Genomic DNA, 17,159 nt, shown 5'->3' on the forward strand with positions numbered 1-17,159 from the left:
AAGTAGAAAGTCCAGATATTTACTGTAAAATGTAGTGGAGTAAAAGTAGAAAGTACCCATTATTAAAAATACTTAAGTAAAGTACAGATACATGAAAAATGTACTTAAGTACAGTAACGAAGTACTTGTACTTCTTTACTTCCCACCACTGCATGCAGGGTAACATATGTTAATATTATAATATAAATGTTGAATTGTTATCTTGATATAAGTCATCTGTGACAGACTGTCCAGGGTGACCCCGCCTCTCACCCGGAACAGCTGGAGATAGACACCAGCCACACTCCCGACCCATTAGGGACAAGGATGTACAGAAAATGGATGGATGGATGGATATAAGTCATTGTAAGGTGTTATAAGTGTAGCTTCCGTTCTTTGGTGCCACAGAAACATTGCCACATAGACAAGCAACTACTTTCGGACGTATATCAGAGTCTGTTTATATCATCTTATTTATTTTGTGAATGTGGGAATTAGAGAAAATCTGCTATTCATGGAAAACTCTCACCTTCCCTTCCTTATAGAGATGAAAAACATCTGAATGAAGTCAGCTGACATTTAAAGCGGATCCTATCTTTCAACTGAATCACCAAACTGAAGGGAAGTTTGACACATTGTTTTATTGTAAGAAGGTAACATGTACTGAATACTTTTTGCTGCTCAAACATCCACATGTCCCTCCCTGCACTGACCCCCCTGCAGCTCACTTCACTTCCTAAAACATGTTGGATGATGCTTTATAAAAAAAAGTAATAAAATAGTGCAACTCTTAAACTTTGTTCATTGTCTTTATCTACATATAGACATTCAACAAATCATCTTCTAGTTTAGAATGAAGTCCAAATATGCAAACATTGAGAGGAAAGAACTGTACAAATATTCAAATGTCTTTAAAAACCAGCTGATGTCGTCACAGCAGGGTTAAACACGTATCAAACAAGCAGATCTTTAATAGTGAAATAATCCCAGGAGATTACTGATCTGGACACTTTACACTGCAAAAACATTCAATCTTACCAAGTATCTTTGGTCTAGTTTCTAGTGCAAATATCTTAGTTCAATTGAAATAAGACAAAATTAACTTAGAAATAATTTTTTATCATTGTATAGAAGCTTGTTCTAGGCCAATGATTCCTTAATGTTGATGGAAAAAGTGGTAGTTCCACTGGCAGATTATTTCACTTATAACATGGGAGAAATGTCTTGTTATAAGTGAAATAATCTGCCAATTAAACAAGTACTTAAAAAAATAAAATAAAATTAAGGAATTATTCACTTAAAACAAGCTCTTATAAACTTGCTGAAAAGTTATTGTAAGTTAGTTTTGTCTTATTTCAGATATACTAAGATATTTGCTCTAAATAGACCAAAATTACTTGGTAAATTTTAGTGTTTTTGGAGTGTAGATCTACACAGAAAGCAGGGAGTCAACAACAAATCAGAACCATCACTTTCAGGTCGGTCCTGTTAGAAAGACGCCGTTTACTCAAGTTGGCAAAAGAAAAAACAAAAAAAAAAAATTGTTTTTAGTTGATTTTTTTCTCCTTGTAACAAATTTTCTCAGCACAAAATTGCACACCACTAAAAGCAAGTTTAATTCTGCTTAAACCTCCCCACATCTGTCTGGAAAACACATTTGTGGGCTGATTGTGGAGGTGATGTTGTGTTACTTAAGTCGTAACATGTTCTGGTGGAGGCAGTGTGATGGTGAGGGGCAGAGGGAGGCGTTTGGTACTGGCAGAGAGAATCTGCTGCAGTTTTTTTAGGGTGAAGCCCATTAATGCATTTCCCTTCCCAGTGTGAGGACATTGAAGAGGAATTAAACAGGCTTTGAAGGGAATAAGATTTATTGCCAATAACCATTGGTACAATGAAATAGTGGACCAAAGACATATTTCCTTACTTTGGATGACAAGTTTCCATCCTACCACCTCTCCTCCTTTCACTGCAAAAACACAAAGTTTTGGTCGAGCTTCGAGTTCAAATATCTTAGAACGCTTGAAATAAGACAAAACTAACTTACTAGCGTTTCAACAAGATATAGGCGTTGCTTTAAGTTACTGTTTTCTTAATACTGATTTTTAAAATGTGATAGTTCCACTGGCAGATTGTTTCACTTTTAACATCTGTAAAAATGTCTTTTTATAAGTTAAATAATCTGTCATAAGAACTAGGATTTTCTTTTATCAATATTAAGGAATTAAAACAAGTTCTTATATCCATCTGAGAAGTTACGTTTCAGTGAACCTAGTCTTACTTCAGCTCTACTAAGATATTTGCACTAGAAACTAGACCAATTTATATTTATATTTGTTTTGTGTTTTTGCAGTCAGTCTTCTCCTGGGCTGACTTTTTCAGTTTTTTCAGAGTTCATGTAAACAGGGAGGAGAAGCTGCTGATTGTTCAACATACATCTTCTGAGTGGTGGTTGCCGTGGTGATGTTTAGTGCAACACTTTAATCTGACTCCCAACAACTTTGTGTTACAACTGCTGCTATTTACAAAAGAATATGTACAGCTAAGGCCACAATTATTCATCCCCCTGGTAGACCTGGGTTTAAAGCAAGTTTTTAATTTGATGAAAATGTTTCTGCTGAACGTCAACGTTCAGACTGAGAGTCTCAGAGATAAACCATCAAAATACCAGAACTAAAAGAGTTTTCAATTTTAACATGACATTTTAATATGTGAATAAAAACAACTCAGTTTTGTTTCAACATCTCAAAATAAATGCTCCCTTGCTCTGTCTTGGTTTAAGAACCGCCTCGTCTCATTTCCTGAAACAAACATCTTGGTTGAGTGAGAGCAGTTTTAAATCTAAATCTGCCGGGGGTGTGAATAATTTAAGATTTAACAGTACATTCCAAAACAAACACCAGACGTTCTGACAAACACTTGAGATAGATTTGTTATGAAGTAAAAAAATAAAAATAAAATAAAAGCCACATATGGATGAGAAGAAAACCAAAAACTTCCTGGTTTGTGGGAAAATTGGACTCTGAAAAACTGATGTTTTTCTGCACATCTCATGTAAATACTGTAAGTTTATTAGTTTAGAGAGTAATCCTTTTAGTGTAAAAACGGAACCTGTGGAGATAAACTGGCTGGTGAAGTCAGTAAAAATCTGGCCCATTCACTTTTATGCTGTTTTTTTTTTTCTGAAAAATAATTTATTTCAGAAACAGAAAAATAAAAGCAACACAAGCCGAACTGCAGACAGCAAGCAACAGAGTCAGAGGACAAAACCAAGCAAATGAACCGTTTTCGTCTTTTCTGAACATAAAGTGGAGGTGTGCAATAGCTGCACCGAAGACCAACAACAGAAGAGTAGAAGAAATGAAATGTGCTGACAACATATATATATGTATATATAGATAGATATTTATATATATATATGCATATTTATATATGACCTGAAGATCAGCAGCTTCACCTTGGCTCTTTGAACACAGCGAGATGAAGACCATGACATTTTCCTACAGGAGTTGGGGATTTGCACCGTCGTCCCCCTGCATTGTTCTGAAACTCTGACATTCATAGAGAAGCGCCGGTTGGCTCCTATCAGCTGGGTTTGAAGGGAGGCACTGCAGTTTCCAGCTGTCCATCACTCCATGATAGTCTGTTCTGAGGAGGTTCCGCTCAGTCCTGGGTCTGTTGGGCCAGTCTGTCCCCGTCTGAAGCCTCGATGCCCAGCAGGGCCTGCACTGCCTCCAGGGGTACCCCCTCTGGGGTCTGGATGTGCATGGTGGTTCCGTCTGGTCCGTTGACGATAACGATCCCATCCGACCCCGGCTCGGCCAGCTGCACCGTCAGCCCCTCCGTCTGGATGTAGATCTCCTGGCCCGCCTGCAGCTCTTTGGGCTGGGAGGAGGAGTCACAGGGCTGAGGCTGAGCAGAGGCCGCCGGCTGGGCGGGGCTGGGGGTGGGGCCAGGGTTGGGGCTAGACTCCGCCCTCTTTCTGTCCGTAGTGCTGGTGGCACTAGAACTGAGAGCAGAGTCTGGTTGCGTCATCTGGACAGCGGTTTCAGCACCATTTACTTCCTGGATCGTGGCTTTGGCCCCGTTTACTTGATGGACCGTAGCTTCGGTCATGTTTAAGTCCTGGACCGTATTTTCGGCCATGTTTATGTCCTGGACCGTGGCGTCGGCTGTGTTTGCGTCCTGGACCGTGGCGTCAGCCGTGTTTGCGTCCTGGACCGTGGCGTCAGCCGTGTTTGCGTCCTGGACCGTGGCGTCAGCCGTGTTTGCGTCCTGGACCGTGGCGTCGGTTGTGTTTGCGTCCTGGACCGTGGCGTCAGCCATGTGTACGTCCTGGACCGTGGCGTCAGCCATGTGTACGTCCTGGTCCTGGGCCGACGGCCCCTCCTTCTGTTCCTGCGTGGGGCCGGCGGGAGGTGCAGCCAGGCTGGGAGTTGGGTCAGGAGAGGCGTTGGTGGAGGAGCTGCAGGTCACAACAAACACATTCAGACTATCAGCTTCAGAAATCAATTTCAGCTGACAAACACCAACTCATGTTATTACTCTGCTGCACTACCATGGCAACTAGTGTTACTTTATAGCTAAGAAACATATAAAAGCACCACCATCTGACTACACTGTTCTCTGTCATACAGTAAGTGACTCATCTCTGTTCTCCGTTACATGTAGGCCTGTTGCAATAATCAGTGAATCAATGAATCGCATGATAAATTAAAATGAGCTCAATGATTTCCCTTTTCATGATTTATTGTTTGTCTCTTTACTCTCTTTCTACCAAAACTTGGATAATAAAAGTCTTCAGTCTGATGCTTTGGTCTCAACTGAGAGACCCTTATATTGAAGGACATTTTATTTACAGAGATTTCATAATTAATTTTATTTGTTGTTTCTCTATTGTTTTATTTATTTTGAATATTTAAAATGTCGTCCAGTTCCAGTGTTAAATGCTCATTAGAGTTTAAAAGTTTTTTGATCTCTGAGAATGTTTCCTTGCATTATTATGCCTTTAGGTTATATTACTAGAAATGGTCTCAAAATAACAATATTATCATTTATCACAATAACTTCTGGGACAATTTATCATCCAGAACAATGTGTTATTATGACAGGGCTGGTCACTATAAACCAGGTCCATCATCCTGCAAAACTTTCAGAACCCAAGAACATTTTCATAACGTCAACGTATAGTTAGGGCTGAAACAATACATCTGATTCATTGTGATGAACTGATTATTGAAGTAAATGTCAACTAATTTAGTAATCAATAATCATTATATGGAGAGTACAGACTTAAAGAAAAGGCCATTTGGTGAATAAAAAATAGTTAAAGTAGTAATTATGCTGAAACTGTTAAAAAATAAATAAATGTTTGGCACTTAAGATAAAAAAAAAAAACAAGCTTCGTCTGTAAATATGTTCTACTCAAAATCCTGGAGTGGTAGTTTTAGCTTCACCTGGTTCAAATTCTGTAAAAAAAAAAATCTGTTAAGCAATTTTTAATCGATTAATAGAATAAATATTCAACAGATTAGCTCTACATTGTATTTATGTTCAGTTCAGGAAGGCCTGAGCCTTTCTGCTCAGATATTAGATGTTTATATTAGGAGGATTCTTCAGCTGCAGCTGCACACTTGTTTTGTTAATAAATCCATTTAATCATCAGAGTAACCAATAGAAATATCAATTACTAAATGTTATTGGCAGCTGCAGCTGTATGTATATCATTAGGATTTTATGTGTTGGAGCAACACAACGTAGTGCTGAACTGTTAAATGGCAGTGAAATCAGTTTTACTACATTTGGTCAAAGTGTGGGATCTTTTTGTGTTTGACCTCTGAGTCAGGACTGTGCAGATGGAAGCCTCTGGCTGGGCTTCAGCTGCAGGTCTTGTTGATTCACATCCTCCAACTCTGAACACCTACACACTGGAAAATGCTCCATTCTTCTTTGCATATTTGTGCTGAATCTCAGTCAAACTGGATGCAGAAGATCTGTAAATATCAATTTTTCAAGACACAGATTCTTGTCTGGACTTTGACTGGGTCACTTCGACACATACATTTTGATCTGAACCAGCTCTGTTTGGCTGTTCAGGATGGTTGTCGCTCCTCTGTTAACCCTTTATCAACATTTTTACCAGCATTATATTGAGAAGTAGCTCCTATGATGAACTCAGCAGATACACAGCTCCACCAGGTGTTTGCAAATTGATACTGGCTAATCTGCAGGAGCTGAGTGGGTGAGCCATGGGGGAGGGCTGCTCTGTGAGGTGGAAACTTGAAAACTGCAGCTCTGAGGAGGAGCTGTGTCTCGAAGGCGGAGCTAGGTCCACCCAGGTGTTTTGCACAGCTGAATGGTTGCCATGGGAGATTAAAAGATTTCTCTAACATGCATAATAGAATCAAAGTAACACTCTAGGAATGTTTTTGATGAGGGAATATTATAACATGATGTAAATCTCAAAAAGCTGATTTGACATAATACCGCCCCTTTAAGGAAATCTCCATCCCTAATTTTAATTGAGCACAAACTTACAGCTGTCCACCTGTGATGTGCTCATTAAGCGTTAATGTCATGAATCCAGTCTGAACAGCCCTCACATCCAGCGAGGTGGACTCAGCTCACCTGGAGGTAGGTTCAGCAGAGGCGCTCAGCACTTTGGCTCCACCTGAAATCTCCAGGGGAGACACAGACACGGAGCATGACTTGACAAGAGAGGCTGCCTGGGTGGCCGAGGCCACTGGAGCAGCAGCTGGGAAACAAAGTGACAGATATGACAGTCACATGACCTCACATACTGATCCAAACAGCTACAATACTTAAATGCTGAATAGTGTATGTCTTATGGCAGTTTATCAAATCCATATTCAGTGCTTCCTGTGGGAAAGAGCAGCTGAAACACTGCTGAGGAACTTTTACAGGATTTGTAGAAGCTGGGATAGAACTTGTTGAGGTATCAACAAGTTGTATCAAAACAGGGAAGGAAATATGCTAACATCATGCTAGTTCTAAAAAAAAACCTCACCAAACCTCCATAATCACTTCCTGTCTCTACCTGTGTCATGCTAAGAACTTCAGCAAATAATGTGAAAAGTCACAGATAAATGATTAAATAAATTTTTTGGACACTTTAATTATGATGGAACAAATGAAGTGAAAAAATTAATGTTTATTTTAATTGTATATTTTTTATGTTTACTTTTTTTTTAAGACTTTGCAGTTTGTTTTTAGTTATTGTTAATAATGTCCTCCAATAACACATAATTACCAAGTGATATTTTCAAATTTCCTGTCAACTTTAAAAAAAATTTAACTAAATAACACGGTGGGCCGTCAGATGACTGTCCCATCACCTTTACTACTGGGCTTAGAGAGTTTTCTAGAGGAAACCCTGACATACATGTTATAACATTCTCAGCAACAGTATAAATGACTAATTCAAGCTGTTCATACAACTACCTGATTTTGGCACTTCTGTGCCGTTCTGGTGATCTGCAATACTGTTTTCCATCTTAAATCTTTTAGATGGTGGCAACATCTTGGAGTTCTGAAAAAAAAACAACAACTTTGATTAATTTAAACTGAAACTACTGTTATTTTCCTTACAAGGAGCAGAGTTAGCTGTAGTATTTTAAAGCAGCCTCTTCTCATTGTTAACAGTAAGTTCTGTAAGAAAAAAAAACCCTTCAGCACACACACAGTTTTACTCAGATTCTTTCTGGCTGCATGCTTACCCCCATGTACCGGACATTCTTATTGTTCCCACTAGAAACAGGCGATGCTCCAGGAAGCACCTTCATCTTGTTTACCTCGTCCAGGATCCCTAGAGACCTGGCCACCTGAAACGGGAGTCCAGGAAGGGACAGAGAACCTGTCGCATCACCTGCTGCTCAACTTTTCCAGTCTTCAGGTGCACAGAGAAGCAACGTATGGTCTCACCTCAATGTTCCTGACCTCCACAGGCATGGCTCCACCCTGAGGACTTACGATGTAGTCCTGTGCAGTCTGCCTGACTTGAGCATGCAGAGATTCAAACTCATGGTAAATGTCTGGAAAGCAGCTACAAGCCGACCCTTTGCAGTCCAGCTGAAAGAGACGGAGGACGAAGGTTAGAAATAATTTTTAAAGAACCACAGAGGTGACCTGGCCTGCCTACCTTCTACTGTCTTCAAATATTAATGCAGTCAACTACAAGTCACAAAGAGGAGCAATAGCTTGTGAGATAACAGAAATATGTAGGAAATGTATTATACTCCTTCCATATCCCCAGTAGGTCCTTCTGAGTTTGGTTTTCTTGGAGGTTTCTTCTCATTAAATAAATGTTCCTTTTCAATGTATGTTGCAAAGCATACAGTCATAAAAAATATCAAAAGATATATGTATTAAATATATGTCTGGAAAAAAGTAAACCCAGAGAGACACTAAAAATGAACATTGTTTTACTCATTAAACAAAGAATATTGACATAAATGTGTGATTTAGGATAGACAAGAACCACTGAAGGAAACAACATGAAAACTTCTGCAGAAAACACAGAGCACAAATGGGAGTGAGATCGAGTGAAGTCAGATCGTAGTGATTTTAGGATTTCTCTTTGGCAAAAGACCACGAGCCATTTCTCCTGTTAGCACTAGACGCTCATGTTTGATTTGGTTCTATTTACCCAGAATGCCCTTTGCTGTTGTACGTGTGAATGATTTTAGCCATCGTAAGCTGAAATATTCCTCAAAACAAATAGCAGTTTACTAAATTAAGGAAGGAATATTCAATTATTTCCTATAGTGATTATTGTCACTTTACGTACAATAACTTTAATGTCTGAGTGACTTAATGATGAATATTCATATGTTGGAATTGTAACAGTGATCAATTTTACGATGAACTTCGGGTGCAATTTTCCAGACAAAAACAATGTCTCAGTATTAAAAAAGACTATCAATAATTACTTATATTGCACTCATTCCTTGATAAAAAGTTAATTAAAAGCTAAAATAGACATAAAAAGAGACACAATCAAATTGACCACTTAGGAGCAGTCCGCATGGTGATGGCTGATGGGTCAAAACTAATACTAACAACATGATAGCAAAAACAAACAGGCCATTATTTCTAATAGAAAAGTTTGTGTGTGTTTTTTTTTTCACCTTCGCCAGCAGGAGCTCCCACAGACTTAACATTTTGGTCAAACGAGGAAGAACAGCATCCATCAGTTCTTCATCTTCACACTGCTCCACCAGCTGGAAGCAACAGAATGGTCACAGAAACACGAGTTACACAGCGGGTACTTGTGGAGACGGGTCAGTCCCGTCCTGGAATGGAGCAGCACCCCGTCCTCTGACCTCCTGCAGCCGCAGCTGTCTCCTCTCTGCCTGCTGCCGTGCTGTTACTGGAATGACCCCGAGCTTTGGGGGTCGCCCGCGACGACCAGGTCTGCCCACGAGACCAACGCTCACCTGAGAGAATCAACCACTCTGGTTAACGAAGAACTACCAGGTTCTAAGAAGATGCACCGATCTGATGTCAATATCTGTATTGGTGTTGATATTGGAAAACATTCTAGATGGGATATAGGTGGCAATGTGCTCAATCTATAAAGGCAGATCTATTCAGTCTAGTTCTTTACTTTGTGCTCTGAATGACATCATGCTTTATTTATTTTACATTATAATTAGAATTCCTAATTGCTCTTTCTGAACCATTTGAAAGGTGTTTTGCAGCTATTTTTTTTTTACGTTTGACCAAAATAGTCAACCTGTTGTTTTAGTCAGTTTCATTATTTATTTTACACTGACTGTTCTACTAACAGCACAAATAAAAATTGTGTTCATATGTTTGACCAAGCTTGTGAAGCTATTAGTGAATTTCAGTGAGCTGTAGTGGTGCAGAGTTAGTTAGCAAATTAATTTGTAATTCAGTACATTTATGTCTGCATTTAGAAAATAAACTTTCTAAGTGAATTCAGCTGTTCTTCTGTATCGGATCGGTATCGGCCGATACTAAACCTCAGATATCGGTATCGGCATCTGAGATTTAAAAAAAAGTGGATTGGTGCGTCCTTAGTTTATAACAGAGATGTTTATGGAACAGGCTCCAGTTTCTGACCCAAACATATCAAAATGGCTTCAGTGCAGCTGAATGGATTCCCTACAGCCTGTTAGGACATTAATCCTGTTCAACATTTATGGAAGATTCTTTTAAGCAGAGACTATGCCTGGAGACCAACTAACTGAAATAAACTCCACCAGTTTTTAGAATAATAGTTTTAAAAACTGGTGGAGTCCAGGCAGAATGGTGCCAGCAACCTGCTGAAGGCTGCAAAGCCAGTGAAGCAAATATTATTGCGACTGGATGCATATATTTGAGCGTGGACGTGTAATTAAAGAAAATCCACAATAAATTCAAACTTATGTACCTATTTTTTTAATTTTTTTTATTGTTAATTCATTGAAGCTACTTTTGTATCTTAATCCACTGTGGAAAAAACAGAGACTGAACTGATAAAAAGCCAAAAACTTTGGCTTTTTATCATCAACATCATTCATGTTGATGATGAATGCTTTCCTTACTAGTCATGTCACAATAACACATTTTACTGAACGATAAAGACTCCCAGAAGCAGTGGTGGGAAGTAAAGAAGTACAAGTACTTCGTTAATGTACTTAAATACATTTTTCATGTATCTGTACTTTACTTAAGTATTTTTAATAATGGGTACTTTCTACTTTTACTCCACTACATTTTGCAGTAAGTATCTGGACTTTCTACTTCACTACATTTCTACAAAGTGTCGCGTTACTCGTTACATCCAAGTCGCATTACGCTTTTTGTCCGTTAAAATGTGACGTTCAGGGTTTTAAGGTGGCGCCGTAAAATCCAAGCAATAACGTGACTTAGTGTCTGTTGTCACCCATCGCCTCCACCTTTACTCGCACGCGGAGCTCCAGACATGCGCAGTGGTTTCCTCTGAGCGGGAGAAGACGTCTGTCTAATCGTCAGTAATGTAATAGCGTTGCATAAATCATAGATATGGCAACATGTAAAATCAGCAGCGCTTCGCTTTCACAGACGGTGGGGACTTCGTCCAACTTTTAGCGTCACTTGGAAGGACAGCTTAAAGAAAGGTAAGCTCCGTGGACGTGATGCTAGCAAAGCTAGCTGTACAGAGACACATGTTGCATCTGCGATGAAAAAAAAGTTGTCACTCATGCGCTTAATTATTGTGTGGAGGTGTTGACGGATGTGTCGCAAATATGGGACAACGCTGTGATATGACATTCAGGAACGATCCGTTTCTTCTGGACGGATCTTTACTAAATCCTATAGGACTGAAGCGTCACTGAGAGCCGTTCTTTGTTCTTGTAATGCTCTGTGAACACTGCAGTAGCTATTATTTCATTTCATTAAAAAAAATTATATATATATAATTGGCGAATAAATAAAACAACAACGTAAGAACACAGAGCATGCTCATTGCTCTTTCTTTTCTTCTCCTGTTATGGTGGCAGACGTTGCAGCAGGAGGGAGGATGAAAACAGTCACCTCCTTCTGCTTGGTTATTTCTTCCTTATTGCGCCTTGGACAGTGTTCATAGTTGAGCGTTGCTTACCGTTTATTGCTATGTTTAATGGTGCAGACAGTTGTGGTTTCTGACATTGGCAATATGGGCAACCGCCCAGGGCGTTATTTTTTTTTTTAGGGATGGCAAGAGACCTCTGCGGATTGTGGCACAGAGATGAAAGCAAAACAGAATGAAGAAGAGTTTGAATTGATACTGGTTAAATTTATTTCAGCTCTAAGTATTTAATATCTAGGTGTTTTTATGGGAATGTGGATCTTTCAGATCAATTTGAGAAGCAATTTTGACAGGTGCACTTCATTTTATTGTGTCATGTAGTGCAGGGTGCTGGTCTTGGTCTTGATTTGGTCTCAGGTTCGGTGGTCTAGACTACAACTCTGCTACGTGGCTCCTTGGTTCCATGTCCTCCACTGCCCACCCTTTCAGTTGGATTTCTTTCAAAAATAAATCCCAGTAGTGGCAAAAAAAGTGAAGTTCATAATATGGTAGGACAGGAGACAAGATGTTTCCATGCCTGAAATTATGATGCATAGAATCACATATCTAAGTCTAAGCTATGTTACAGAGTAAACACAATAAAAACATGCTTTATCTGTGGGATTGTTCATTAAAATGGCACATTTCTAATGTATTAAAATTAAATACAATCGGTTCACCTAATAATATTAGCGATCAGGTAATGCATTCAGCAAGTACTTTTACTTTTAATACTTAAGTATTTTTAAAAGCCAAAACATTTTTACTTTTACTTAAGTAAAATGTTAATGTGGTACTTTTACTTGAGTACATTTTTGTCTGTGTATTTGTACTTTTACTTAAGTACATTTTTAGAGTACTTTCTCCACCACTGCCCAGAAGATATTGTAATAAACAATAACGTTATCTTAAGATCATTTTCAAGTCATTGCTTAATAATGTGAGGAAACTTTCTGAAAGATCAATAACCTTTAAATTATAATCAACATTTAACACTGGAACTGGATGCCATTTCAAATATACAGCATAAAGAGAAAACACTGAGGTAGAATGAACCTTGGCTTTAAGCAAACCAACCTTAGGAGGAGGTCCAAGTGATCGACCTCGTCCCCTGCCTCTTCCTCTTCCTCTGCCCCTCCCTCGCCCTCTTCCTCTCCCTCGCCCTCTGGGGCGACCTGGGCCCCGGTAATGGAGGCTGGTGAGTCCTTCAGCTGCCAGGCCGTCGTCTCCCTGAAGACAAGCAGAGTGAGCCTTTAGAGGCAGAGCACAGCAAAACTGACACATTCTGTAGATTCTTCATTCAACTACTTAAGCTTATTTTATGCGATATTATAAACGCATCTAAACAAGTCTAAAGAAATAAATAATCCAATTCCTATTTTAAATGGATAAAAAAAATGAAAATTTTATTGTCTAAAATGTAATAAGGTAGGGTTACTTTTAGGGCTGCACCGACTGCCTGACCTGCTGATTCCAATTTTGGATGATGTCAAATTTTTGATCTGAAATGTTGCTCAATATAGCAAGAAAGTCGCTGAGTTGGCAACAGTGGGGTGACTACTGTTGATTGGTAATTATTGTTTGGCTTAACCAATTAACAACTGGATAGCAAAAGATGCTTGATAGATTTTTTTTTCAGACAAAGTTTGTTTTTTACATAATGTGTTGATTATTTTTTGAAATAATAATTTAGTATAGATTATTAATTTAGAACAGATTTACTGACAATTTTTTTAAATCTTAAATGCAAAATGTTTATATTTTTGGCTTAGCTTTTTTGTATGTTGCCATTTCAGTAAATGGCCACTTCTGGTTTAATCGATCACTGAATTAGTTGATGATTATTTCAACAAATCGATTAATCATTGGTATTTCAATTAATCGTTTCAACCCCTCCAATTATTCACTGAGCGGTCTGAAATCAAAACCTAAACTCAAGAGCTGAAACCACGTAGCTCTCAGCTCTGACAGGTAAAACGGTGTCTCACACTGTTTGTTGTCATGGCAGCAGGTTTCTCCTCCTCTTCCTCCTCTTGTTCTTCTTCCTCCTCCTCCTCTTCCTCCTCCTCAGTGACAGCCTCCTCTACCTTCTGGTCCACTCTGCTCTGGCCGGGTTCTGGTGCGCCGCTGGCTGTGACCCCGGTGAGGTCGGGCTCTCCGTGGGTGGGGTTCAGCTTGTAGTGGCGGTTCAAGCCACCGGGGCCGATGTAGGCCTTATCGCAGGTCTGACAGCGGTGGCAGCGCGACTTGAGGCTGTAGCTGAGAGACGAGGGGCTGCTGGAGCCCGGCCCGTCCCGCTTGGCGTTCTCCTCCTCCTCCACGCTCATGTCGGAGTAGTCGTCTGAGTCGGACTGGTGGCTCTCCGCCAGGTCCTCCGTCTTGATGAACTTGTAGTCTTTAGCTTTGTACTTGGGTGGCCTGGACACCCGACCCGATCGGGTTTGGACCTTCAGGGCTTTCCTCTCTCTTTTCTTTGCTTTCTTCTTCTCCTCTTTTTCTCGTTTTTTTTCCTTGACGATAGAGGTTGCCGTGGGAAGCCTGGGGGCGACGGTTAGGGTGGTGGGTTGCCGTGGAGTTGCGGGGATGACCGGGGTCGCTTTAACTGGGACTTTCCCAGCAGTAGTGGCCGTCCCGTTGTGCTGTGTCTTAATCAGAGGAATGCTGATGGTTTTAGTGACGGGAGCGGCAGGGGGCTTGCTGCTGGGAGGGGGCGGGTCTTTAACTGGGGTGGCAGCTGCCACTCTGACAGTAGGAAGGGTAGGTTTCTGACCCAGACTGGAGGAAGCAGTTGCTATGGTTGCTGGGCCCGTCACCTTGTGGACCAAGGGGAGCAGAGAGCCCACCACAGGAGTGGCGTTTTGTAGCACCAACTGGATCTGGGGTTCTCCTGGGTTCTGCTGCAGCAGGATCTGCTGACCCTGCTGACCTACCACAGACTGCAGGTGGATGATCTGTGCGTTGCCCAGGCCGCTGCTGGCAGACAGCTTCACCTGCGGGTGGCTGATAGCCACGGTCTTCTGCTGCAGACTCACACAAGAATTCAGGTCCTGTTTGGGAGGAACTTGGATCTGGATTCGCGTTGGTTCTGCCTGGAAAGACAAAAAAAAAAAAACAAAAAAAACAAGTTGAAATTCAGATCTGATTTCAGAAATTGTAAAACTCTCCCTGTAATGGGGCAGAGGTGTGAGGATAAAAACCCAACTGAACAACTGCAGCATGTCTCCTTTAGTCATTTACTCACAATGTGGACAGACATCAAATCCCACAATAGAACATTATTATGGAAGAGGCTTAAGGTCACTGACAAGTAAAAAGATCAAAATGGTCAGAGAGTTAAACTGATATATTTTCAATTGATCTTGTTTACAAAAATGTGAGGTTTAGGAACACTGGGAAAAAATCATTTCATCTGAACTTTCTGAAGGCAAGAAAAAAGACAGAATTTTGAGGAAAAAAAATAATACTGAGCTAATACTTTTGAGCACTAGCAAATTGGGCAAAAAAAATTAAAGTTAAAAAAAAATCAGAATTTTGAGAAAATCTGATTTTGGAGAAAAGTGAAAATTTAAAAGAAAATATCAGCATTTTTAAGAAAAAAAATATATATTTTTTTCAGTGGCACTGAACCCGTTCTGTAAAAATTGTATATTTTGGGCAATGGTGCCCATCCACATTTTGAGTTTGTGAGCTACGATATCGCCTGCAGAGGACAAACGGAGATGTGTTGTAGATGCACACACCTCTGTGCAGAATGTTACAGTTTTTGTTCATGTTCAGAGACAGCTGTGTTTTCAGAAATTCATTTTAGTACAAACATGTTGTTAATGCATTTAAATTTTCAGCATTTTATAAAAACACTAAAAAGTATTTTGTCATCAAAATCAGAAACAAGAATAGACCCACAAAGATCAGTGCATATCTATTGCATAGAGTGATCATTTCTATTACAGATATGTGTAATACTTTTATAGAATGTTTGTTGTCGTATCCAATAGTTTGGTTTCTACATCCTGTATGTTCTGTACTTTGCTATTTGGGTTCCACTTCAGTCCCTGTTGTGTAGAAAAACATCCGTTGTTGTCTTTGGTTGATCAGTTAGAAACCAAAACAATCTGCAGCATTTCTCTTTTATCTGTTATGTTCATTAAAAAAAGAAAGGAGAAATCAGTCCAAAACAATGCCTGTTTCTCTTAAAGACACACTGTACGTGTTCTGTTTTTAGTAAAATAAGAAAGCTACAATCTATTTCATTTGCATTTTTCTTTGATATTTACATTGTAAAATGTTTCATGGAAAACCATGAAAGTGATTGGGTAGAACGAGGCCACAACACTTTGATGCATAACCTGGGATAATCTTGTAACACCTCTATTGTGTTGATAGAAAACTATTTCCTCTATCAAACAACCTGCAGTATATATATATTTTTTTTCTTTTGTGTCATTGTCCTTAAAAAAATTCTAAGTTGTATAAAATCAGAATGAGCTTAGACCGAACAGAAATCTGTACCAACCATGAAATCCAGATCAGTGCATCTCGACTCACTTCTATGTGATTCCTGGTTCAGATTACTGGTCGGGTTGTAGGCTGCAGAATCCTAATCAAGATGAACGAATCCTTCATATCTAACTCACCTGGATTAAAGTGTTGGACTGCAAAGCGACCTGTTGAGCCACACTTTTCAGCTGGGTGGAAGCATTATTCTGAGGGCTGATCTTTAGGTTCTGTGGGGAAAGCTGGACCTGCTTCTGCTGACCCTTCACATGCTGCAGGTTCTCCTGAGGCACCTGGACCTGGTTCTGGGACTTGGTGACCTGGTTAATGACCTGCTGCAGCTGACTCGGATCCAGAGCCGTCTTTTGGGCCGGGGCCGGTTTGACCAGCTGGCTGTGCTGGAGCAGCTGGACGGCCTCGGTGTCGGAGACCTGCACGATCTGCTGCTTGGTGAGCTGCTGCAGCACCGCTTGCTGCTCCTCAACCGTCAGCCCGGTGCCCTCCACCAGGCTGCCGTCAGGCTGCACGTAGATGATGGTGGTGTTGGCCAGATCGGCAAACTCTGCGCCCACCAGCATGCGCTGCTCCACCTGGCAGGTTTCTGCTTCACTCGGGGGCTGACCGCCATCCGCACAGGACCCGGGCTCTGCACTCTCTGCAGGCTGATCGCACTGGGCGACGAGGAAAGTCGAACCTTTCTCCTCGGGCTGTAAGATCTGGACGGCAGGCTGGACTGATAAAGGCTCCACGGGCTGCGTGTCTGGCTTAACGGCGGGCTCAGAGTCTGTCCCCGGCGGCTCCGCCACTGTTATTGTTCCAATAGCTCCGCTGTCACCCTCGTTGTCCGCCATTTTAGCTTTGGGGTTAACAGTTAGCTTTGACTAGGGGCCTTGATACTGTTTACCGTATCTCCAGAATATATCACTAAATAAAAAGTTATTTATAAAACCAGCGTGCGCTGGTAGATAAAACTCTCCGCGGGAATGAATGGCGACATTTAGAGCAGCGGTGAAATCGCTGGAAGGCAAGTATTAGCGGGAGGAGTTTTGAACTAGCCTAGCTTAACCCTCCGCGGCAGCTGTAGCGCATGTAACCCGGACCGGAACTACCAACGGACCGGATTCACAAGGTTCTG

The 17,159-nt window shown here is 40.7% G+C and overlaps 1 protein-coding gene across 1 annotated transcript; it reads right to left on the reverse strand.

Moving 5' to 3' along the window:
• Window positions 1–601: 601 nt before the first annotated feature.
• On the reverse strand, window positions 602–17,111 carry znf839 (zinc finger protein 839). Its single transcript, XM_015012871.2, has 10 exons — window positions 16,165–17,111; window positions 13,519–14,619; window positions 12,608–12,760; window positions 9,318–9,431; window positions 9,123–9,215; window positions 7,918–8,064; window positions 7,713–7,817; window positions 7,438–7,525; window positions 6,604–6,730; window positions 602–4,441 (listed from the first exon to the last, which is right to left on the reverse strand). Exons 1-10 carry the CDS (start codon window positions 16,873–16,875, stop codon window positions 3,640–3,642), a joined length of 3,441 nt encoding a protein of 1,146 aa, XP_014868357.2. The 5' UTR covers window positions 16,876–17,111; the 3' UTR covers window positions 602–3,639.
• Between the last annotated feature and the right edge of the window lie 48 nt (window positions 17,112–17,159).

The sequence above is a fragment of the Poecilia mexicana genome, unplaced genomic scaffold (assembly GCF_051168715.1).
Source record: "Poecilia mexicana isolate PSO_F unplaced genomic scaffold, ASM5116871v1 scaffold_22, whole genome shotgun sequence".
Lineage (NCBI taxonomy): Eukaryota > Metazoa > Chordata > Actinopteri > Cyprinodontiformes > Poeciliidae > Poecilia > Poecilia mexicana.